Source organism: Lipotes vexillifer, unplaced genomic scaffold (assembly GCF_000442215.2).
Source record: "Lipotes vexillifer unplaced genomic scaffold, Lipotes_vexillifer_v1.1 scaffold213, whole genome shotgun sequence".
In the NCBI taxonomy this organism is placed as follows: Eukaryota; Metazoa; Chordata; class Mammalia; order Artiodactyla; family Lipotidae; genus Lipotes; species Lipotes vexillifer.
This window is the reverse complement of record NW_006780610.1, coordinates 4,608,329-4,633,194: the sequence shown is the minus strand read 5'-3', so window position 1 is coordinate 4,633,194 and position 24,866 is coordinate 4,608,329. Positions and strand designations below refer to the sequence as shown.

The 24,866-nt window shown below is 52.3% G+C and overlaps 1 protein-coding gene across 2 annotated transcripts in view; it reads right to left on the bottom strand.

Annotated features, from left to right (window-relative positions):
• GRIK3 (glutamate ionotropic receptor kainate type subunit 3) overlaps positions 1 to 24,866 on the bottom strand; it is a 232,635-nt gene that overhangs the window by 22,606 nt on the left and 185,163 nt on the right. For both annotated transcript variants that reach the window (XM_007453808.1, XM_007453809.1), the window contains exons 8-11: positions 22,938 to 23,045; positions 19,288 to 19,401; positions 10,675 to 10,878; positions 1,567 to 1,790 (exon numbers count right to left, since the gene is read on the bottom strand). In XM_007453808.1, the coding sequence (XP_007453870.1) occupies positions 1,567 to 1,790; positions 10,675 to 10,878; positions 19,288 to 19,401; positions 22,938 to 23,045 (650 nt within the window). The remainder of the gene's footprint in view (positions 1 to 1,566; positions 1,791 to 10,674; positions 10,879 to 19,287; positions 19,402 to 22,937; positions 23,046 to 24,866) is intronic.

Sequence of the window (24,866 nt, the reverse complement as noted above, 5' to 3'; positions counted from 1 at the left end):
CTCTCTGGCCAAGACCCTTGTCCCTCTCCTCTCTCTCCGGCATCCTGTGTCATTCCAGTAGGGCCAGAAATCCCATCTCTTCCAGAAAGTCTTCCCAGCCTAACCTTGAGAGGGGGCTCCTACCTGCCTGGCCAGTAGGTAGTGGGTGGGAAGGAGGTTTGGCTGCCAGCAGCTGATGAAAGGCCAGGAATTAGAGGGGGATGGGAGGCACATCAAATGAGCAAAGCTGATGCTGGAAAAACTCCAGCTGTTTGCAAGGGGGTGGGAGCCAAGAGGCCGGCTGGAGCTGCTAAAATTATGGTGAGAGCTCGGGAGAATGGCTCCTGGCTTTCAAAGGCTTGTTAGACCATTAGAGACAAGAGGCATAATGAAGGTCTCTCTGTGGCAGGCTGGGCTGCCGGCTGGGCGAGCAGGCAGGCAGCATCAGTCCTGCCGGCAGCAAAGAGCTTCGGAGGCAGGACAATTTCCTCTCTCACATCCTTCCCTTTGGTCTGTCTCTGTGTGGGAGGAGGGAGTGAAAAGAAGCAGGGTTGGGGGAAGGCTTTCAAAGAAGCCTCAGGAGAGAAAGAGGCCGAAACACCAAGTCCTTGGATCTCAACCTGCTTCTCCGGAGAAGTCTCGCTTCACACCGTGTTAGAATTTAGAGAAAAAAGAACCAGGGCAGGGGCAGGGGCTGGGGCTGGGGCTGGAGCCTGGAGGCAGGAGGCAGAGGGCCCAGGGCCCAGGAGCCACCAGCTTGGGGGGGGGGAACAGAACACGAATGTCCAGGTGGCCAGAGATGTGGGTTGCAGATAAAACACTTGGTGACCTGAGTTCACTTGCCGGATGTGTCCCTTATTGCTAGGATGGCCTTGGCGCGTACTGAGCCTTTCTGAGTCCAGATGTCTCCCCTTCATGGGAGGCTGTGAGAATTAAATAAGATAATTGGCTGTAAAGGACAGAGCATGGTGCTTGGCGCACAGACGGCGCTCAGTAAACACTGAGCTAAACCTGTTTCCTAGTGGCCTCTCCCTACCACCCACCAGTAAGGATGTGCTGTGTCTAATTCATGGGAACAACTAAATATGCAAGGGTATTGCTAGTACATGTGAGAGGCAGGTATGTGCGTGTGCCAAGTCTTGGCATGTGTGCATGCGTGTGAGTTTATGTGGCATTGTTCCCCCTGCTGTTGTGGACTGGATGGACACAGTCTGTTGGCCAAGTTTCAAGCTGCCTGCTGGGCCACCCAATGTGCCTGGGTCTGCTGTACTGGGTGCCTGGCCCAGGTGGTGCAGCCTTGGGCAGTGACTTAACCTCTCCTGCTCATAGGACCTGGGATACAACTGCTGCCTCTCAGAGTCATGGACACAGATCAGGGTGAAGACTGGGGGATTCAAGCTCAGAGGCCATGGAATGATCCCTGAGGGATATGAAAGGATCTGAGCCTCACGGAGGGAGGCAGGAGAGCAGGTACAGCAGTGGCCTGAACCTAGGCCTTCTGTGCCAATTGCTGAGGATGGGGGGACCTGCCTGGCTCCCTGAGCCTCTAACCCTGGGCCAGACCTCTGGTCAAGGCATTGCCCTTACCTGGCGATGACAAAGAGGACACAGCTGACACCCAGGTAGGCGAGGAGCACGTACATCCAGATGTCTGGGGACAAGGGGTTGAGGAAGGAGAAGACACTGGGGTTGGTGCCATTGGGCTTGCGATAGAGGATGCTCACACCGAGGGTCATGAAGGGCTTGGAGAAGTCGATGGCCTTCTCGCGGACGTGGGTGATGGTCAGGGGGGCCACGGCCAGATCTGCCTTCTGCAATGAGAGACAGACAGACTATGAGCAAAGCCTGAGACTAGCAGGAGACAGAACACCCCTTCTTGAAGGGAGGAGAGACGAGGGAGTGAAGTGGAGTCTGTTGCCTGAGCCCTGGATCACTTCACCACTCTGTAGTTTCAATATTTACTAACCCTTCTTCCGGGCCAGGCCATGCCCAGGGTGCTGGCAGACAATAATGAATTACACCTAACCCCTGTTCTCCCAGAGCTCATGGCCTTGAGGAAAAGGACAGTGGTATCAACATGCAGAGAATGGAACCCTACTGCAGCTGTAACCCATGTGGTCCATTCTCAAAACGGTGCCTTTCAAATACAGTTCAGCAATCTTCAAACATTTAAAAATAGCTGGTGTTCTTTCTTTGTGACTATCAAAGGTCATGAAGAGGACACAGAATCCACAGCAACCCTTATTTATATCTAGTTTCCTCTCCTATATACTTCTTGCATGCTTCACCCCATTTTGGATATTCTATATACCCTCAAAGCCCCAAAAACCAGTTAGGCAGAAATAATACTCTCTTTGGAGGGAAAGGGTGGGGAAGAAACTAAACAGGCAAATTCAGAGCCCTCTTTAATAGGAGAGGGGAGGCAAGAGAACAGAGCAGAGGAGGAAGGGGAGGGACTGGGGAAGGCTAGGGATGCCCATAAGTTGATCAATCTTAGCCCATCACAATTTGAACAAGGGGAATGATTAAAGGTCTGTATCTCTGGTCTGAGCTTTTTCTGACTAAAAATCTACAATCTCTCATGCGCATCTTTGCAGGCTTTCCTCACTGCTCTCCTCTTGCACGAGGCCCCACTAAACTTCTTTCTGTTTACCACATTCCCTTCTTGACCTCCATGCTTTGCACACACTGTGCCCTGTTGAGAATGTCTCTTCCTGCTGTCTAACTCTCACCGCCTTCCATATTCCTTTGCATATGCTATGTCTTCCAAGAAGCCCTCCCTGATATCCTCCAATTCTAAACTCCCGTGAAGCTTGCGCTGTCCCATGGTAAGGTCCTAACCTGCTCAGTTGAAATGGCAGTATGTGCAGCCATGTGTCTTTTTGTCATATCTGCCTATTTACCTGTGAGTTGCTAAGCGCAGTTGGGACTGTGGCTGATTCACTGCTTTGTTTCTCTACTCCCAAGCCCCATCTCAGCCTTTGCAATATTTGTTAACTGATAATGTGTCCCTCTGGGAGGCTGTGCCTTGGGCTCCTGTGGATATTTACATACCAGAATGTGAACCAAGTTATCACTTCCCTTCCTCGGGTGGGGCAGGACAGAAAGAGAGGCTGAGTCCTAAAGACCAGCACTAAAGACCCTTTTGCTAAGGGCGGCGGCTGCCTCTGAGAACACCCTTCCAAACAGTAGTCTCTAGGCAATCATCCGCTGACTTGGTCCAGCTTAGTTACTTAATTAATTAATTGAGTATTTAAACAATTAATTGTTTTGTGAGCTTCACTAGGCACTAGGGATACGCAGCTGAGCCAAACAGACATGGTTTCTGCCCTCCTGGGGCTTATAGTCTAGTAGGGCAGACAGGCGTTAATCAAATTGTTTTCTAAGTGGTAGCTATTAACACATCTCTGACTACACCGATCCTAGAATAGGAACCAGCAACCAAGTTGAAATGAAACTTCAAGACAGGGGGCTTCCCTGGTGGCGCAGTGGTTGAGAGTCTGCCTGCCGATGCAGGGGACACGGGTTCGTGCCCCGGGCCGCGAAGATCCCACGCGCCGCGGAGCGGCTGGGCCCGTGAGCCATGGCGGCTGAGCCTGTGCGTCTGGAGCCTGTGCTCCGCAACGGGAGAGGCCACAGCAGTGAGAGGCCCGTGTACCGCAAAAAAAAAACACACACACACACACAAAAAACTTCAAGACAGGGAGGACTGGTATGGGTAGAACCCCAGCTCCTAAATGACTCTGCAGGTGCTCCAGGCTGTGGGGCACTGGCACTGGCTGGGGGGCACTGCTCCAGGCTGGGGGGCACTGGCACATAACCCCAATGTTTCTCCTTCTAATGTCAGCCCCCACGGATGATTATTGACACTAGGAGCCCAAGGATTCGGTGAATCTTAGAACCTGGGAAAGTCAGGGAGGAGGGGCCAGTTTCATACTGGGACCTTCCTTTTGTAAGCTTCTAAATGTGTGAGTTGGAACTTGCCTAGCTTTGAAGGCAGAGGAAGAAGAAACAGGCAGCTGCTGCCACCCTAGCTCCCTGGAGCCCTCTCATTTCAGGGTGTGCACAAAGGAAAGCAATAAAAGGAGAGAGAACTGTCAGGGAAGGTGCAGAGGGACTAATGTGTATTTGCTCAAGACCTCCTGTGCACCAGTTGGGGGTACACGGGTGAGCAAGACTCAGTTCTGCTCTCATGGAGCTTCTGGTGAAGGGGGCCCCTGTTGGAGGCTGTGGATAGGACTCCAATTGGAGTGGGAGCTGGGGTGGGACATTCTGGAAGGTCCCTTTCAGTCCTGAAGTTCTAAGATCCTCTATAATGTTGGCATGACATCATTCTAGAACTTGGCCTCCCCTAGCCCTACCCCTTCAAAGCACATTGCTTTGGGAGGCTCTGTTCTGACTCCGGAGTCATCATCACTGTTCAGAATGCATTTGGAACTGGTCTCTGGGAATGGCTTCTGGGGCTTGGAGTGGATTCTTGGGAAGAACCTCAAAGTCAATGGTGGCAAATCTTCCTTCGGCTTTTGATGGCAGGTTGGATGACAGTGTTAGTAACTGAGGGGTCAGTGTGTTTGCAGCCAATGCCTTTCCCACCAGGAGTGTTCCAGGAGTGGCGAGGAAGCCAACCACAGGGCCAGAGGCCCTCTTTCTTCCCCCAGATGGTTTCAGAACCTTCAGAATCTCCCCACCAGCCTTTCTGCTCTCGGGTTCTAATGGTGTTGGAAGGCACCTGTGCCTACAGCAGCAAGACAACTGGTCAACCTGACCTTCACAGGAAGTTTTGATGTGTGTTCTCCCTTGGGCTTCAGGAAGGCTGGAGTTCTCCACTTTGGTTTTGGTTTAGGCAGGAAATACTACATTTCACCATTGGTTACGATTTCCCTGAAAAAGGCCTTATTTTGTCCAACTTCCCTTGAAAGAGCTAAACAGATGTCAAGCCTTTGCTGTTTCAGTTCATTACTCAGAATGAAAGGCCCAATCTTGGCAGGCTCTTCCCACTTGTGCAAGTTTTCTTTGAGGATGATTCATAAAATCATAGGCTGTCAGAGCTGGACAAGAGACCTTTAGCAACATCTATTCCAACCCGTATTATTTATGGAGGGAAACCGAAGCTCACAGAAGGTCCAAGGTCTTTGCTCTCATATTTACAGTAATCATGTCCTTGAACAAACCAAACCTCTGACTTGTGCAACACATTCATTGGTCTTATGGGTGATTTGTTAGCCCCTTCTGCCTCACTGAAGACCTTTCCATACCTTCTTTAAAAAAATAAACCTCTGGACCAGGTAGGACAGCTCTTCCAGGACACTTCTTGATCCCTATAAGCAGCTTTTTCCACTTACCGAGAATCTGTCAGGACCCGCCTGGCTCCAGCTGTCCTACTCGCCTCCATGCTTGCATAAGGTCAGTTGGCACCATTTGCTTTACCACGTCTCCACAACCAGAAGTGAAGGCAAGAATGACTTAACTAGCTACAGCTCCACATTTCTGCCCTTAGTATCCAGGCACTTTGGCTGCTGGTCAGATGCTATAGCCTCATACCCCAGAGTGAAACCTGGCAAGCCTCAGCTTGCTACCTGTGTCTGGTAGCCCAGTTGGCACCTGCCTACTTGGATTCCCAAGTATGGTCCCCACCAGATTCCCCATCTATGTGCTCTGCCTCTTGGTTGGGGATCCCCCAGGGCATCTGCTTGCTGACTGTGACCTGCTATAGTTAAAATAGTAAGAACTACTATCTTTCATAGATGCTTCTTATACGCCAAGCATTGCTAAGTGTACCACCTACATTACTTTATGCGACCCTCCCAGTAGCCCCATGAGGCACTAAACGTGATCACCACATTCCAGGTGAGGGTACTGTGGCTCATCAGGCTAGGAGGTTTGGTCAAGCTGGTGAGTGGCCAGTGGCGTTCGTGGTACAGTGATGAGCGTAGCCACCTTCCAGGCTGGTGAGTGGCTGAGCCAGTACTTGGACCCAGTTCACTGTGACCTCAAACCCCGATGTTTTACCACTCTACCATACCAGCCATGTGCAGTGTGGGATGAATTGGGCACCCCCTCCCCAAATATGTTCGAGTCCTAACCCTGGGTACCTGTGAACGTGACCTTATTTGGAAATAGGCTCCCCCGCTCACTGCCACGTAAAACAGTATTTTATTAATGCCACTGGGACTAAGCAACCTTGGAGAAATTCCTGGGTAGCGTAACTGGGGCTGTGCCTAGGGAGGACACACCTTCTCTATCTTCAGTGGGCGTGTCCACTTCCACACAGATCTGTTTCTCCCTGACTCCCGCTGAGTGCCCCTAAAGCCATCAGTGTGCAAACACCCTCTCCTGAGTGTGCAGCCTTGTGGTAGGCTCCTGGCATGAGCCTCTTTTTTATTCAGACTCTCTGTGTCACCGTATTTCCCTCGTACGTCCCCTAGCAACACTCCCCAAGTGGTTTAAAATTCCCCTAATACTACTGCATACCTATCTGAAGAGCGAAAAGAAAACAATATTGATAATACCAAGTGGCGATAAGGATGCAAAGCAACTGGGTGCCTCGTAGGTTGAGGGTGGATATGTAAAATGGTGCAGCCACTCAACGTTACTGGTTATTATAAGAGCATAGAACTCAGGAAGAGCTAGATGAAGAAGATACATAGGGAAAGTTATGCGGGAGAGGGTGCGGAGATTCCATGCTTTCTCTCTTTCTCTGGGTGTGCCACTCTCCCCACATCTCCATGTGTCCACCAACCCAGAAGCTCCGGAAATTAGGTCTTTGTGGTAGTCATCAAGTTAAGATGAAGTCATACTGAATTAGGGTGAGCTCCAAATCCAATGACTAGTGTCCTTATAAGAAGAGAGGACACACGGATACACACAGAGAAGGCCATGTGATGGGAGGCAGAGACTGAAGTGATGCCGCTTTGAGCCAAGGATGCCAAGGATTGCCAGCCACACTAGAAGCTAAGAGAGAGGCCTGGAACAGATGCTCCCTCTGGCCTTCTCTGCTCTGGCCTCTGTTTCCCTGTTCAGCACCCCCATTCTTCCTGAGGTCACTGTGACCCCTGCCAGTCTGCCGGGGTCTGGCCCAGCCTGCCTGTCTCTCACCAGCCTCCCTCCAGATCCGCCTGGGCATCTTGTTGAGGACTCTTTTTCATCCCCTCCTCACACTTCCATGCCATTCAGGGTCCCACCCCAGGTCCTCCTCTCTTCTCTCCCCAGCAATCCCCGCCTCTGTTTCTGTCTGTGTCCCAAAGTTCCCCCGAGGCTGTGTTCGTGACTCCAAATCTCCACCTCCAACCCTGCCACCTCCTCTGAGTGCCCAGCCATATGGCAGCCACCTCCTGAGACCCCAATCCCAACATGATGTCTGAACCTCTACCAAATCCTGTGGGGATGACCTCACCACCGCCCCAGCCATCCAAGCTAGAATTTCACAACTTGTTCTTGATTCCTCCCTCCCTTCTCCTTGCCTCCTTCATGCCGCCAATCACCAACCTCATCAAGTCTACCTTCATGTCTCCATCCTATTCCATCTACTTTCCTCCTTTCTGACCACAACCTTCGGAGGCCACCATGCTCTCGGCCTCCAGACTGGCCCCAGTTTAGCCCGGCAGCACAAGTCCCAATTTGATGTCACCCCCTTGCTCTACATCTTTCAGCTGTGCCTTGTAGCTCACAGGATTAAAACCGAATTCCTCACTTTAGCACCCAAGGCTTTTCAAGGCTTGTCTCTTGCCCCCTTCTCCAGCAGCAGCGTGCCCTCTTGGCTTCAGGCTTTCCACACTTAGGGCTCCGTCTCCAGAATCCCTAGCAGGATCCCAGGCACGTGGTGCCAGAACAGAAGCTCTTGATGGTAGGTGTCAGGAAAGGCCCCCAGTGTAGAAAGGGGGTGATGCCTTGGGTGTGCCTCAATCCCCCGTGAGTCTGATCAATATGAGTCAGTTCCCTGAGGCTCCAATTTGGATTCAGAGGAGCAAGGACTAGATCCCAGGTCACTGTGGCCCACCAGGGTGACCACGGCCGAGGGGCCAACTCTCCCACTGCCATCACGGCCACCCATGTGCATACTTTATTTTTTTTTTATTTATTTATATTTTTTGCGGTACGCGGGCCTCTCACTGCTGTGGCCTCTCCCGTTGTGGAGCACAGCCTCCGGACGCACAGGCTCAGCGGCCATGGCTCACGGGCCCAGCCGCTCCGCGGCATGTGGGACCCTCCCGGACCGGGGCACGAACCCGCGTCCCCTGCATCAGCAGGCGGACTCTCAACCACTGCGCCACCAGGGAAGCCCTATGTGCATACTTTAGACAGGAGGAAACGGTGAGGAGCAGGATAGCTCCCGTGTGCTGAGCATGTTGTGCTGTAGCTCATTAAATCTTCCCAAGAACCCTAGGCAGAAGGCTTTTAAAATTATTCCCATTTCCTAGAGGTGGAAATAGAGGCCAGAGAGGTTCAATAACTTTCCCACTGTCAGCTACAATGTGCTAGACCCTGAATTTGAACCCATCTCTATTGAATTCCAAAGTCATTAAAATACATGGGAGTAATTTAAGGGAGGGACAAGAGTAGGAGACTTTCGGGGGAGGGGGAGTGAGAGAGAGAGCAGGAAGTAAAGATGGAGAGAGTGACGATCGATCGGGGGGAGAGAGATGGGGTGATGGATGGAGAAATCACTGCTCTGTCCAATCACCTTTTTTGTTCCCATAGCTGGAGGCAACTTCGGGGAAGGCAAGTATGTGAGCAGGAGAGGGACACACCCTCTAGGTACCCTATCTTCCCCCATAACCCTGGCTCCTTGGAAGGCCTGTGGCATGGGACAGAGATGAGCAGAGTGTCAGGGAAGGACTTAAGTCCTGTTGCTCAGAGGCTCCATCCAGGGCCTCCAAATGGGCCTCGGGGAGCAGATCCTTGCAAAGGTGGGCATTCATCATTTTTACATCTTCGTTCAGATCCCTAATAAGGAAGTAATAATATTGCCAAGCTTTTACCACGCTTTCTATGAGCTAGTGAGAAGACTAATTATCTGACGACACTAATAAATGGTTATGATGTTATTAAAAATGGCACCAAGCTAGGATTAATAGGCTCATCAATTGTAGGGAATTGGGCTTAACAAGGTACCCGCATGTGCCGTCAGGGGCCACGGACTTGAAGGATACTGGGCTGCATGGAGGCCATGGATGAGACCCCCTCTTTTCTCCAGCTGAGGGTCAGCTTAGGAAGGTCTGGCTGCTGCTGGATTTTCTAATCCACCCCTTTGCAAATGGCTCTGCAGAGCTCTCGGGCTCCTGGGGATGCTGTGGGTTGCAAGACTGGCAACAGCCTCGTTCACTTCTGCATGTGGCCTCCACGGTCCACGGGATCCCCACTTCCTCCCCTGCCCAGCTCACCTCTGCAAGCGACAGGCTCAGAACCCACCCGCAGCCCCACGCTCCAGAGCTCCACTCATGAAACTCGGAGGGAGGGGGGAGTTGATAAATGGAGATGCCGGTGGGGCTTGCTGACTAATTTCCATAATAATTACAGTTATTACTAATAATGGTGACAACACCACTCCCTCCCATTTAGACTGAATTCCGCCATCTAGGAGCTGTTTCCCCACCAGTTGTCGCCTCTGACAACAAGTGGGGAAGAACACAGGGCAGGTATCATTATTCTCACCGTTGAGTTGGGAAATGAGCTCAGGGAGAAAAAGGGACTTTCTGAAGCCCCCTCCCCAGCCTCAAAGGAATAGCCGTAATGATAAAAATAAAAACAATAGAAGCAAGTACTAACACAGTGCTAACTACGTAGTACAAATATGTGAACTTAGTCCTCACAACAGCCTGTGGGGGAGGGGGCTATTATTATCATTCCCATTTTACAGCTGAGGAAACTGAGGCACAAAGAGGTTAAGAAACATGTCCAGGAGCACACAGCTAGTAAGTGGGAGAGTGGGAATCAAATCCAGCCCAAGTTCATGCTTTTTACCATTAGCCTCCGCCGCCAGCCTTTCCTGGGAGACCCACTTCCTAGGGCCGAGGAAATGATTCCACCAGTGAGGCTCTGCTTGAGCCTTCTTGCTCTGAGCTCCAGCCTCCTTCCCTTCCCAGCTCCCCTCTGACAGGTGCAGGAGGGCTAACACAAGAAGGCCCTGATGCTGCCTGCCTGCACTTGGAGAGGCGAAGTGATAATAATCCTTTTGGCTGAGGCTTTTCAGGTTGCAAAGACTTACTATATGAACCTTCCCTGCCCTGGGTCCTGGGGTCAGATGGCTTTCTGCAGAGGTCAGAGCCCAAGGCTCCAGAAGCGGAGAGCCTCCAAAGATTCTTTGAGTCCCAGCTCCACTGCTTACTAGCTGGGAGCCTTCACCTCTCTCTGCCTCAGCTTCCTTGTCTGTTAAATGGGTGGTAATAACAGTACCTACCTCACTGGGCTGTCGTAAGGATAAACGAGAACGGAATATGAGGGGTCTGGTGGTACAGATCCATTGCATTCATTAACAGGTATTTGATAGAAAATGCTTCTGGAAAGTTGAAGGCCCTGAGCTGGAAGGCAGGCAATGTTTAGTCTGTGCTAGGTGAGCCTGTACCAATGGCTCCTTTGTCTCCATCTCTCCTTCCCCCAGGGTCGCTCTCTGCCAGGATGCCCCACCCTGACGTGCACAGAGGACTTGGCCACGCCTCCTGGGAGGTCCTTGGTCCCTTGTGCTCCCGCCTCACTTACGTGATCAATGAGCTCCTTGATCATGCCGTTCCACTGGCCCTTGTCATCCTGTGCCCCATATTTCCCGTCCTCCACCAGCCGGATCTCATAGGAGAAGCCCAGGATGTGGGCCAGTTCCTTGAGCAGGTCGATGCAGTAGCCCTCGAACCGGTCATTCCCGAACAGGGTCCTGTCAGACTTCCGGAACATGACAAAGGGCTCCTCCTGCGGGGACAGATGGGAGAGGGGCAGACAAAGGCTGAGTGGGTGGGGCAGGTCCAGCTGGGGCCAGAGAGTTTGGGCCAGGTCCTCTGCAAGGGTGTTCTAAGCCATCTTTAGGGGGGGTGCTCAGAAGAATGGCCTGCTAAGTCAGGAGAGGGAAAGCGTACTTCCTGAGAGCCAACTTTGTGCCTCACAGATGGCCACGTACTGACGTGCACACAGCACTTAGTAGGCCCTTATTGATTTGATCGTCCAGTGATCACAGAGCTAGAAACTAGTGGAACTAGGATTCGAACTCAAGACTGTGATTCTGAATCCCACGCTCTCTCTGTTGCACCGTCAACACAGGCCAGTGGTCCCCAAAGTGTGGTCCCCAGACCAGCAGCAACACCCGGGAACTTGTCAGAAATGCACATTCTCGGGCCCCACCCAGACATACTGAACCAGAAACTCTGGGGTGGGGCCTGGCAAGGTGTGCTATAAGAAGCCCTCCAGGGGGTTCTGATGTCTGCTCCAGTGTGAGCACACTGCTGCAGAAGGCCCTTCATCGTTTCTTCCCTGACTGCTCCCCAGCTCCTGTCTAACAGATGAGATCTCCCTGCTCCCTGACACCTTTCTCTCTTTCCAAGCATCTAGTCCCCAGCGTTAGGATCTGCCAGTGAGTGATTCCTGATAACTATGATAGTTTGCATTTGCACGTGCCAGGCGCCAGCAAATCAGCAGACGAGATGGTGCCCATGGGGGTCCAGTGCAGAGCCCAGCAGAGCAGGAAGGCTCAGTGGACAGTAGCTGGTATTGCCTCCCTTAGCCTGAGTTTCAGCCTTCTGGGGGTAGATACAAGTAACTCCATTCTGTAGATGTACAATCCACGAGGATAACGTAACTCGTGGGAGGTCACTCAGCTGCCATAGAGAGAGGATTTGACTCAAGTCGGTGTGGTCCCAGAGCAGGAGCTCTTAACCACCTCACTGTGCCAGAGGCCCTGAGTCACATGGTGCCTCTCCCTAGTGGGCAGGGGGTCCTCAGAAGGTGGCTTGTGGGTCCAGAGCATAGATGACAGCTGTCCCACATCAGGTTCTCTCCCTCCCACGTGATAGGGAGCCAGTGAAGGGCTTTGAGCCAGTGAAGGGCTTTGAAAGGGCATGACTGTCTGATTTCTCATTTAGAAATAAACCCCTGGCAACCCTGCGAAGAATATCTGGGAGTAGAGGCAGGAAAACCTTGGAAAGAAGCTACTGACCTCATCCAGTATGAGATACACAGAGTAAGGAATGGAGGTGGATGGGTTGAACTCTCAGCAAACTCATCATTTACTGAGTTCCTAGTATGCACCAGGCATTGATTTAAACTCTTTTTCAGAGTGAAAAAGGCTCATAAGCTTTCAAGATAGGTGACATTACCATATGCTAACACATATATATGGAATCAAAAAAACAACAACAAAACTGGTCCTGAAGAACCTAGGGGCAGGACAGGAATAAAGATGCAGACTTAGAGAATGGACTTGAGGACAGGGGGAGGGGGAAGGCTAAGCTGGGACGAAGTGAGAGAGTGGCATGGACTTATATATGCTACCAAATGTAAAACAGATAGCTAGTGGGAAGCAGCCACATAGCACAGGGAGATCAGCTCGGTGGTTTGTGACCACCTAGAGGGGTGGGATAGGGAGGGTGGGAGGGAGACGCAAGAGGGAGGAGATATGGGGATGTATGTATATGTATTGCTGATTCACTTTGTTATAAAGCAGAAACTAACACATCATTGTAAAGCAATTATACTCCAATAAAGATGTTAAAAAAAAAAGATAGGTGACATTATCCCCATTTGATAGATGAGAGAACTGAGGCTCAGAGAAGGTCAGTAAGTTGCCCAAGGTCACACAAGAGTTGAATTATAGTCTGACGGAGTTCAGGTTCAGTCCTTCCTGCCTGTAGCTCCTTGGCCTCTTTCTGGCCTTAACCTTCCCCCAAGCCCCTTGTGAAGGAATGCCTCGAGCCTTCAGCTGATGGGTGACAACCCTTAGCTGACAGAATCCGCCTGTGGGGGGAAGCTCATGCCCACATGCCCATAAGAAGAGCACACACCTCATCTGGAGGCGCATCATCATTCTCTCAAGTGGTGGGGCCATTCCTTTGACACTGTGGGCCCCTGAGCAGTGAAGGGCCCTCATCAGGGGTTCTCAGGCACAGAAACCCACCGGCAGCCTCTTGCCAGGCTCCTGCTGCGGACGGCGGGCTAGATTCTCTGGCCCTGGCTCCCCGGCAATGCTACTCCTCAAAATCCCATCCCATGACTGATTCATTCTCGGTTTTCAACAGTCCTTTGGGATGCTGCAGAGAAAGGGCAAGGGAGTGTCTGAATCCCCAAGTGGTTCTGAGAAAACCACCTCTCAGTCTAACTGGATGAAAATCTGGGTCCTTTGGCTAGACTCCATGCTAAATCTCAGTGCCTCCCATCCCCAACTCCAACCAAGCAGCTCGCAAGTTTGGAGAAAAGAGTTGAGGAGGTGCCGAGGAAGGGGCTGAGACTACACGGAGGGAAGGGAACTCAGGCTATTGTGGACCCTGCCTTCGTGAAAATTAATCTCTGGGATGGTGCTGCCCTGAATCCTGGCACAGGGCCTGGTGAGAGGGCCTGGGTGAGGCCTCAATCCCATCTCAACTGTTAGGTCAGATGCTCTTGTGCAGTGAACGAACTGTACCACGGCACCTGGTAGCCCTGATGTTAGCTCAAGGAAAGAATTAAAAAGAAGGTACCTTCTTTGCCAGGTGAATCACCAACCACATAGAGATTCCTAAGCAAAATCGACCTTCTGTAAAATGGGGATAATAATAGAATCTACCTTACAGGATTGTTGTTAGGATAAGATGGGTCAATCTGTGAAAAGCACTTAGTGCCTGGCAAATGTAAACTGCAATATTATTATTATTATATTATTAATATCATTATCTTCTTTCTGTGCACAGGATGACCTGTTATTGAAGTGACCTGTCCAGCCTAGAGACCATGCCCAATGTCGCCAAAGGTTAAAAATCATAGCTAGCGGCAGAAAGCTATTTCAGGAAAGGTCCCTGAGATAGCTCACTTCCTGACCCTCTCTCCAAGACCCTCCCAGGCCCTATCCTCTAAAATTAGCACTTCATTTGCGAAGCCACCCCAGCCCCAGAATCTATACATCTTCATATAAATACGCTGCCTTTGGAGCAGCTGTAAAATGCCATTAATTTCAGGAAGTGCTTTGCGGATGGCATACATATTTAACAGCCAAAGCCCAGAGCATTAAAACGGTGCTCGCCTTAGTAATGTGTCTCTAGACCTGCAACATTTCCTAGGGGGGAATTCTGAACTCCGCCAACTACTTATTCATGGACTATTTCACAATTCATTACTGGAAATGTCCAGACAGCCAATTCACAAGCTCTCTCGGCTGCTAATCGATTGCTCAGTGAAGGTGCCCTCAATTTCATAACTTCGCTCTCTCCTATTGCTCTGGGAGAACAGCCGTAGGAATGGGGGTAATATTTCTCTGCAACAAGTCGCAGGAAACGAGAGTCCAGAAAAATAACCTTTTCCTACTTTTCATTGCTAGGGCTTTTAGTCTAGTTTCTTAGTCTAGTTTCACCAGCGTGAGAGTCGAGTGACAGGACCTGTGGAGTTGGAAGGGGGTGTCTTGGGGGGTGGGTGGGGAAAGCCAAGGGTTACCTACCTAAGAGCTCTGTTCCCAAGCCCCTTCCGGCTTAGGCCATCTCAACACACACCTGCACACGTATGCGCTGTGTATGCACACAATGCCACTGGCACGAATACACCGCATTCTCGGATGTCCTGACCTGCTCAGACACGGAAGCCAAGGACCCTGGCCCCCAGGCCCCGGCTTCTGCCAGTTAGAACCAGGACAGAGCATTAGGAGTCCAGTCCTCCCAGCAGGTGGAGCCTAGAGTGGTTCCTGGCCTGGGATGGTTCTCCCAGCCCACATCCTGGTCTCCCCAGCTTCTCCTCTCTTGTGCCAGGTGTGCAGGTCCAGCTTGCCTGGCAGTTGCGCCTAAATGGGTTACAATGCGCACATGGCACAAACACACCCGACGGTGCATGTCCAGACACCTGTGTGTAGCCAATCTCACACCTGCACAGGTGCCCACACGCGTGCCGACACCACTGCTCACTTCAGCAGCCCCAAGAACGCTGAACCTTCCAAAGCAGGGCCCGCCCCTGCCCCCCGCACCGCCCCGGAGCGAGTTGAGTGTGTTTTCTTGGTGTGTGAGCAGAGCTTTGGGCAGATGAATTTTTCACGAGCTCATGGAAGAGCGAACCTGAGCAGAAGCTGGGGCCTGGCAGGGAGAGGGTGGGGAGGGCAGGCTTCCAGCCTCTTGCTGCTGCTGCTGCTTCCGCCTCAGGAAGGGGGAAGAGCCCGTGGCTCTGAGGGGTCAGAGAGGGCGAGGTCCGGGCTCTGTCCATCTGTCTGTCCAGGGTAATGCGACCTTAGCACCTAACCCCGGAATTCAGGATGGAGGAGGAGAGAGGGGGCTTTGGGGGCAGCCCCCATATCTCCCTGTGTTCTCTGCCACATCCAGATTCCAGGGACCAGAAGAGGAGGAGAGAATCCCTCATCAGGGTCTCAGGTCCAGCCCTGTTCTCCAGGGCAAAGCTGGTGGATGTTCTTGCACCCAGGCTTGGTACCTGCCTGTCACTCAAAGCACTGTTGCCCTGACAACACAATTCCAGAGAGGCAGGGGCCAGTGCTCTCCATGGGAGGTGCTGGCCCTGCTTTCAGGCTGCCAAGCTTGGGGTTGGGTTTTCAGCCAGAGCGTCTGGGCTGGGCCAGGCTGGACACTCCCCACAACTGGTGCTGCTGTCCCCAAAAGCCCAAGCTGAGAGCACTGTACCCCGACCAACCCCTCCCAGGGCTCTGGGACATGCAGACCACGCTGAGACTTTCAGGAGACTCCGAGGACATTTTCAGCTGGGCACAGAGTTTCTTGGGGACCAGTGTAAAGGCTGTGTGTCACATTCTCTGTCCCCACTCTGCCTCCGGGAAAGACTGGGCTTCTCTCAGGGAAGAAGCAGACCCAACCATCCATGATCTCTGGACTGGGGGCTGGAGAAAGCTGGATCATGGGTCACTCCCAGACCATGCGAGTATCTGACCCTGCATAATGGGGTTGGGATGGTGGGACGTCTGCTTCAAGTGGGTCAGCAGCCATGTCAGAGGTCAAGGCAAAGGAGTCCAAGGGTAGGGGATTATCACAATGTCAGGGTCAAGGGCTCAGACCTTGAGGTGGTGGTTGGGATGTGGAGCTTTATGTATCAGCAGGAGATTAGAGCTATGAGGGGCTCAGGAGGTCACAAACCCTAGCGCTTGCAGGGGCCAGTCAGGAAACACCTGTATAAGAAGCAGCCAGGAGTAAGCAGTATGGAATGGTGGGGTCTGTGGTGAGCCAGGGAATGCCCACCAGGCCTTAAAGACATTCAAATCCAAGCTCAGAGTTTATAATGCACCCTGACAGAGATAAGCTCTGTGACCATGGTCAGGGGTCAATCTTCAGTGAAGTTCAGGGCCCTGGTTGTGGATGGAAGCAGAGGTTTTCTCTAGAACTCTCATTCTGCTTCTTTAAAACCTGAGCTTACTGGGGACTGGATTTATAATCAATAATAACAACAGCAGCCATTACTTAGACAGCACACACTCTGTGCCATTTATTTTTATTAATCATTCATCCTCTCAACTCCATGAAGTAAGGACAATTATTATCACCTCTCTTTCGCAGATGGGGAACAGAGACACCAAATGACTAAGCAGTTTTCCAGGGTCGTACAGCTAGTAAACAGTAAAGCCAGGACTCAGCCCCAAAGGTTTGAGTCTCTTAACCATCACAGTCTGGCCCTTGTGTCCTGGTCACACTTTCATGTCGCCAAGAGCTGCTGCGCTCATGTTTGCCCAGATGAAGGGCAGGGGAACCGATGGAGCTGCATCCAGGCTGCCAGCCAAGGGGGCTTCTCTCCTTCCTTGGGGTGCTGAGAGTCAGCAGGACGATGTGGGCGGGGCCCTCAGTGAGCAACCTTTGCAAGAAGCTTCCAGTATTGCCCAAGAAACTGTGAGAAGAGCACAGAATATCTGCGCGATTCTACCTCTGCAGGTGTAGATAAATCCCCTGCGGCTTTGCAGAAGGGTCTTATGCCCTTGAAACCAGGCTGCTGTCACTTTAATAGAACTTAACCCTGTGGTCACTGAAGGTGTGTGTATTTTGCATCAGTCTGGTATATTATCTTTAGCTCCCCTCTTACTGTTAGAGTATTGTTTTGTGGCTGAATCAACTCAGCTCATTTAATTATCTCTCCTAATCTCTCTGAGCACATCCGTTTTACCTTTTTTTAATCTTGTCTTCTGAAAAGTGTTTTATTTATATCTCACATTTTATGCAGCTCTGCTTTTAATCTTTTACCACCTTTTTATTATTTTATTTTTACCCTTTTATATTTTAGCTTTGTCACACTTTTATCCTTTTGCTTTCTGACATTTTGGTTTTACATTTTTCACCTTCTCTAGCCAGAGCTGTTAATTATTTATTTTATTTTTTTGTCTCTCTTGGTAGCTTTCCTTTTAATCTCATTCCTTATTTTCATTTTTCTCTTCATTATTTTCCTTTTAAGCTTTACTTTGTTCTCTTTCAACTTTCCTTTCATCTTTTCTATTTTTATCCACATTAATATTCCTTTAATTGCTCATCACACTTCCTTCTAATCCCTTTGCTCTTTTCATGTCTTTTTATTTTTAATCTTTATTTTTTGCCTTATTCTTTTTCATTTATTTTTTATTATGTTATAGGTGTACAATATAGTGATTCACAATTTTTAAAGGTTATACTCCATTTATAGTTATTATAAAATACTGGCTCTATCTCCCATGTCACACACTACATCCTATTGCTTATATTATTTTTCATCTTTAAATTTTTTTGTTTTTACAATTTTTTCCCCTGTTCCTGATGAGATCTTTTGACTTACTGGTTTTATAGCTTGATATTTATATTTTTTTAGTTAACAAAATGTCAGTCAGGCAGGCAGGATGTCTGGTTTTGGGGACGATGCCAGTGAGGGTCTCACTCCCGAAAGGTGGGTGTGGAGAGGTGTCTCCCCAGCCATCTCCTTCTGGCTCTATCAGCAGCATGCTCAGAATTGCTAGGTCTCCATCAGCTTTCATGTGGATCCTCTTAATAGTCATAAGCCTGGAGACTGGGGATGACAGCCATAGGCTACAACTGCTCCCTGGAAGCTGATGGTCTGCTGGAGTCTGCTGCTCACTGGATTCTTGGGAGGGTGGGGTTTAGCTGTTACATCCCTTCTTCCTCCATGGTGTCCGCCACCCAGCCACTGAGCACATACCTAGCCCTAGAGGGAGGGCATAGGACGGTCCAGTAGGGCCTGGCCAAACCAGGTTGAGCTCCCTTTTTTGGTATAGAGTGACCTCAGCACATGGTCCTGACAATCATATTTGCTTCATTATAAGGAGAAGCTGACCAGGGCCAAAATTGTCCTCGAAGGGCCTTTGGTCAGAATCCACCGGGTTGTGATCAGGCTGCCTCCCCACTACATGGCCCAGCTTGGGCCCCAGGAGCAGTGCTACATCTCTGAGAGGGTGAGTCCTGAGCCTCGGGACACCCTGGAGGCCTTCCAGGCGGGGCTGGTGCACGTGGAGTGGGCACAGCGCTGGCCAAAGGAGGCCAGTGGCCTGGGTGCTCGCCCTGAGTTTCAAGACTCACAGAGCCTGGGAGACCCCAAAAGCCATTCCTTGGGTTGAAATGGTCAGAAGAAGGAAGCACTATTCAGTCCTGGGCAGTGGAGGGAGGGTGGCAGGGAGAAAGGTCATAGCCGTGGCCAGAAGCACTCGGGACAGAACACTGTGGGCTCCCAGCACCTGCCGGGCTGGGGGGACCAGTGGGCAGGGCCTTCTTCCTGGGAACTGGGGTGGAAGAGGCGGACCCCAAGTCCTGGCGCAGAAGGCAGGGTACCCCTCCTTCCTTCTACCCATCACAGTTCCTATCAGGCATCAGGGGCTCAGGGACTGCGTGGGAGTGAGATGCAAACACACAGGCCTCTGCAGCAGGGCTGGCCAAGCAGGTCCCAGACAGGCAGGAGGGCTGGCCTGCTCCGCCTTTGGGAAGAGGCCGCTCACAGCCACCTCCTGGGGTCTCCGGCCTGTGGCCACGAGCAGCGTTGCTGTCTCCCAACTGCTCTCTGGGGGCTTTCTGTGGGACCCTCAACGTTTCTACCTTCCTCCCCCATCGTCCAGCCTCCCAGCAGCCTCATAAGAGATGCCTGGCCTATGCTGGGTGGGGTGATGTGGGGGGTCTTTCCAGCCCCGATGGCCAGCCCGCCCCCAGCTCACAGCCCCTCCTGCAGGGCTGCAGCTCTTACCAGCACAGTGGTGACGATGAGGGACCTGTTTGTCAGAGAGTCAGTGACGTTAGGGCCTCGGCCTCTGGCAACCTCCGTGATGTTGAGCCCCTCGGCAGGACTCCACACCCCAACCTGGATGGACAGGCAGATGGAGAACAGGAGGCTGAGTCCACGGTCTCTCCATCCTTTCTCCACACCAGCAACCTCCTCGTCTCCTTCCCATCCTTCGTGAGTATCGTCATTGCTAATGTGTTTCGAGCCAACATTTCTGGCAACCCTGCTGCCTCTCTCCTACCCAGAGGAAGCCCCCAAGGTGTTCAGTCTCCTGAATTCTGCCACCTCCCCCTTTGCTAGCAAACCCGTCACAGCTGGAAGGGGAAATGCGGAGGGAGAAGATGAACATAAAGACGCGGCACGGGGAGCCCCGCAGAAGCCAGCCTGGGGTGGAGCAGACGCCGCGAGGAAGTCAGTTAGGGTTAGGGCCAGGTCCTGCTCTGGGACAGAGTCACCCTGAGCCTGGGGGGCCTCCCGCCTCCTGGGGAAGACCTGGGCACCCAGCTGCTCACTGGGTCTCAGCGTGTGCCAGCTCTGGGGCCAGATGCCTTCCAAAGCCCAAGACAGGGCCTGGAGCGAGGGAGATGTTTCCTAGGCATCTGTGGAAGGACAACGAGATGTGTCACATGCAGGAAGGCAGGCGTAGCAGGACGCTGGTCTTTGCAGCTATTTTGGGGCAGAATAGAGTGGAAAACCCTCACTGAGGGCACTGGATGGCACTCGGTTAGAAGGCAGTCTGCCTTGTGGTTTTACACCTAAAGGTGGCAGACACTCTTGACAAGGTGGCATAATCTCTGTCCCCGTGGTGCCCTTGTGGATACGAGGCCTGGGGCTGGAGGGAAGCAAGGGAAGATCAAGCTTACAAGTCGTTCTAAAGCCCTGGGCCTCTTGAAGATCCTTTGGGACCCAACTCTGCCCAGCTCTGCGTCCATTGCAGTTCCTCTCTCTCAAGGAAGGTTCTGGCCTGCCCATTCTGTCCTTGTCCCAGTTGGGGTGGGGTACTCAGGAAACTTAATCAATTAAACAGGGAGGCCAAATGCAAACATCCCATTAAGAGAGCTATGCATAGCAGAGAGACATGTAATTATGCTTGCGTAATTCTGCCTTAATCCCCCCAAAGCCACCGGCTGGAGCTGGCTGGATCAGTTATGACCCGGCTGAGCAAACAGAAGTGATGAGAGGCAGAGCAGCTGTGTTTGGGGGCTCAGCACCCTCTCCGGGCAGCATCTCTGTCTATGCAGACCCTGCCCCCAGAGCCAAGAGGAGAGCAGACAAGCAGACAGCGTCAAAGAGGCTCTTCGGGCTTCCCTGGTGGCGCAGTGGTTGAGAGTCCACCTGCCGATGCAGGGGATACGGGTTCGTGCCCCGGTCCGGGAAGATCCCGCATGCCGCGGAGCGGCTGGGCCCGTGAGCCATGGCCGCTGAGCCTGTGCGTCCGGAGCCTGTGCTCCGCAACGGGACAGGCCACAGCAGTGAGAGGCCCGCGTACCGCTAAAAAAACAAAAACAACAAAGAGGCTCTTCTCTCAAGGGGACTGAGCTCAGAGCCCAGCCCAGCACGAGGGACCCTAGCGGCGGGCCTGGGTGCAGGAGGCGCTCAACAGACAGTTGGCTGGTGGCCAAGTGACCAGCAGGAGCCCTCACCACAGCAAGCATCTACTGAGCTCCAACTGCAGGACCTGCTGGACACCAGGTGCCGTGGGGTTGCGAGAACAGTTAAGACTGAGGAGGACCCAGTCTTCAGAGGCTCTCTGCCCTCAATCTGGTCACCTGAGTCTAGGTATAGTAAAGAGTTTTTCTCGAGTATTAGCTGTGGTTGATTTGTGTCGTTGCCGGAGGGCTGGTGGGAGCTGCGGGTAGGCTCAGATGGCAAGAGTGCTCTGATGGGCAATTACTGATGCCTGCCACAGGTGCAGGAGTGGGAGGTGGTGGCATACCTGCCATCTAATTGCCATCCTTAGAATTTTAGGCTATCCCCAGAGATGGAGAGCTGAGAGACCGAGACTGAGCCAGCGACTTGAGTGACAACAATTGCAGTAGTCCTGCCAGAGGAGGAAGGGGGCTCCCTGGCACTGCAGGAGTTTAAATAGGAGCTGGCAGAGTGCTTGATAAGCTATCGTTTGAATAGGGTTGGACCAACGGGCCGCAATCATCTTAGGAGCAGAGGGCACGGCGCCTGTCCTTAGGGGACGGATGCTGTATGTGGCTGAGAGACCTGCAGAAGAGTGGCTGCCCTGGCCACCCGGCCCCAGCACAGTGGCCCCATGAGTCCGTGGGAAACTCAGGATTGAATGAAGTCACCTCGGCCGCAAAGTGCAACACAGGCAAAGTGCAACACAGCCAGGTCCATGACTGTGGGAATGAACCAAGGAAACCTACTCCTGCAACTGGGGAGCTCGCAAGGGCAAAGGCCTGGGGTGCAGGAGGGAGTGGGTATGACTGGGCCATGGGGAACGTTTGTGGGGGGGGGCAGTGGAGACTAGGCCTGGAAGAGGCAACCGGGGCGTTTCCTGGAGAGCCTTCAAGGCCGGGTAAGGAACTGATACTGAATGCCTTGGCACTGGGGAGCCATGCTCAGTCCCAGGGCAGGATAGAGCTTCATCCGTGTGTACACTCAGGATGGCTGGAGGGCCCGGGAATGTAGGTGGGAAGCCAGGTTGGGGTGTTAAAATAATCCAAGGAAGAGGCCCGGGCCAGAGAGGGCAGAGGAGGGGAGCAGAGGAATCAAGGGTTCCTGAAGGATCAGGGGTGGCCACTTCACTTCTGGCCTCTTTGCATTTTAGACACCCCCCTCTCCCAGGGTTGGAGAGGTGCCCTGGTGGCTCCCAGAGACCAGCCTGCTGTGGGACAGGGTGTGGCTGAGCCCCTAGCTCTGAGGTCCCAGGGGATGCTGAGAATCAGGGGCTAATGTGAAATTCCCTTCTCAGGTCAGCAACCTGACTTTGTCAGAATATGCTGAAGGTTCCCAGGGATCAGAATCGGCCCCATTGCAAACATTTCTATGGTAGCCAGATGGGAGGCCCAGCCCCGTGGTCTTGCTTTCCGCATTGAAATTCCCTGGAATCGCAGAGGCCTTAGAAGCTCACAGTGGGGAGTTCAGAATTCACATGCTTCAACCTCTCTCCAAGAGTAAAGAATCACCTCCAGTCCCCCAGATGAGCAATCGCTTTGTTCAATCTTTGCTTAAATGTCTCCAGTGACAGTGAGCTCATTACTCCCCATGCAGGCATCCCCTGGTCATTAGAAAGTTTCTCTTACCTAAGGACACGTCTGTCCCTCTGCCCCATGACAGCCCTGCAGGGACTTAGTCTGTCTGCCCCTTGAGCCTCTCATCTCCTTTCCAGGGTAAGCATCTCTGATGGCCCTTGCTCACAGGGCGATGGTTTGGGTATCTGCCATGGACAGGCCACTGGGTTCTGCACCCCTCCAGTCTGAGAAGGCCTTCATGTTCTCTGATGGGCCAAGGCACTGGCCACACTGGGTCATGTTGAGTCCCGAGGGGGCAGATGGACTGGGTCTTGCCCCCTCGCTCTGGGTCTCTGCCTGGGGTCTATTGTAGGGGATTTAAAGAGCCTCTGCTTGTTGGCCTGCCCTCCCACTCCTCAGCCCACACACCTTCTCTAGGCCATCTTCCTTCAGGCTGATGATGTCCAGATCGAAATCCATCCGTAAGCCACTGGTTTTGTTGAAAACAATCCTTCCCGTTAATCCTTCCCATTGAGCCTGCCGGAGGGGAGAGGGCAGAGCAGCAATTCCTCGGGCTCATAAATCATCACTCGGTACAACTGTACAATGCTTCATTTTAATTACTCCTTGCACTGATACTGTTCCCCCAAGACCATGATTAATTAATAATCACCTCCATCATTGCTAGGGCTGTGGTACGAGCCAGCAATTTCCATAAATTCTATTATGCTCTTCAGCCAGCTTTACACTTGCACCTTCTCATGTACAACACCGATCATAGATGCGCTCAGATGAGCCCCCGCCTTGAAGCCACGAGAAGGGGGAGTCCATGTTGGGTTCCCAGAGACGGGCAAGGAGGCAGGCAGGCAGGCCGCGGCAGGCGAGACCTGCCGAGGGGCAGAAAGCCAAGGGGCCAAGCCAGCTCTGGCTGTAGGACCAAACACTTGGGAGTAGCCCCCAGAGAGCCGGGGGTGACAGAGAAGGTCTCCCACCCTGCCCCTGCTCCATCCATGCCCTGGTTAAGAACTGGGGTCAGAATACAGGGTCCAACCCCAGTTGGACCTGGGATTTCATTTCACCTCGCTACCTCAGTTTCCTCATCTGTAAAATGGAACTAATAATATTACCCATCTTACCAAAATGCTATGAGGGTGAAATGAGTTAAGTCCCTTGAAAAATGGAGAACAGTGCCTGGTACAACCTAAGACCTGAATAAATGGTACTTTTACTACTTTTTCTTGCCTTTAGCATCATTAACACAGAGAGAGGCAGGCAGAGGTTCAGAGAAGGTACAGGATCCAAACTAAGAAAGGCTCCATCTTCTAAAGCAGGGGTTGGCAAACTATGGGTCGAAGCCCAAATGGGCCCATTGCCTGTTTTTTGTTGTTGTTGTTGTTGTTTTTGGTACGCGGGCCTCTCACTGTTGTGGCCTCTCTCGTTGCGGAGCACAGGCTCTGGACGCGCAGGCTCAGTGGCCATGGCTCACGGGCCCAGCCGCTCCGTGGCATGTGGGATCTTCCCGGACCGGGGCCCGAACCCGCGTCCCCTGCATCGGCAGGCGGACTCTCAACCACTGAGCCACCAGGGAAGCCCCATTGCCTGTTTTTGTAAACAGTTTATGAGATCACAGTCACACCCATAGGGTTTACCTATTTCTTTGACGGCTTTTGAGCTGCAACTTTGCAGTTGAATAGTTGCAATAGAGGCTGGTCTGCAAAGTCCAAAATATTTACTACCTGACCCTTTTTATAGAAAAAGCTTGCCGACTCCCCTTCTAGATAACACCTTGCCTGCAGGCCCATAGCGTGAGTGATACAAGGTGCTTCACACTGCTCGCCTCATGAAGCCTCCACAGCAGCCTTGGCATGTGGGCCCCATGGGTTCCTCACCCCACTGGGGTCATGAACCTTGCAGATTCTGGAGAAGGCTCCAGAGCCTCTCCGTGGCTGAAGGTTCCCCTTGCACTCACAATATGACCCACAAGTTCACGGGTTCCCAGATCCCTGGAGGCCTATCTATAGATTCCACATTAAAACCCACGGGAGGGCTTCCCTGGTGGCGCAGTGGTTGAGAGTCCAACTGCCGATGCAGGGGATACGGGTTCGTGCCCCGGTCCGGGAAGATCCCACATGCTGCAGAGCGGCTGGGCCCGTGAGCCATGGCCACTGAGCCGTGCGTCCGGGAGCCTGTGCTCCGCAACGGGAGAGGCCACAACAGTGAGAGGCCCGCGTACTCCAAAAAGAAACCAAAACCAGACAAACAAAAGAACCTGCCTGCCAATGCAGGGGACATGGGTTCGAGTCCTGGTCCGGGAAGATCCCACATGCTGTGGAGCAACTAAGCCCATGTGCCACAACT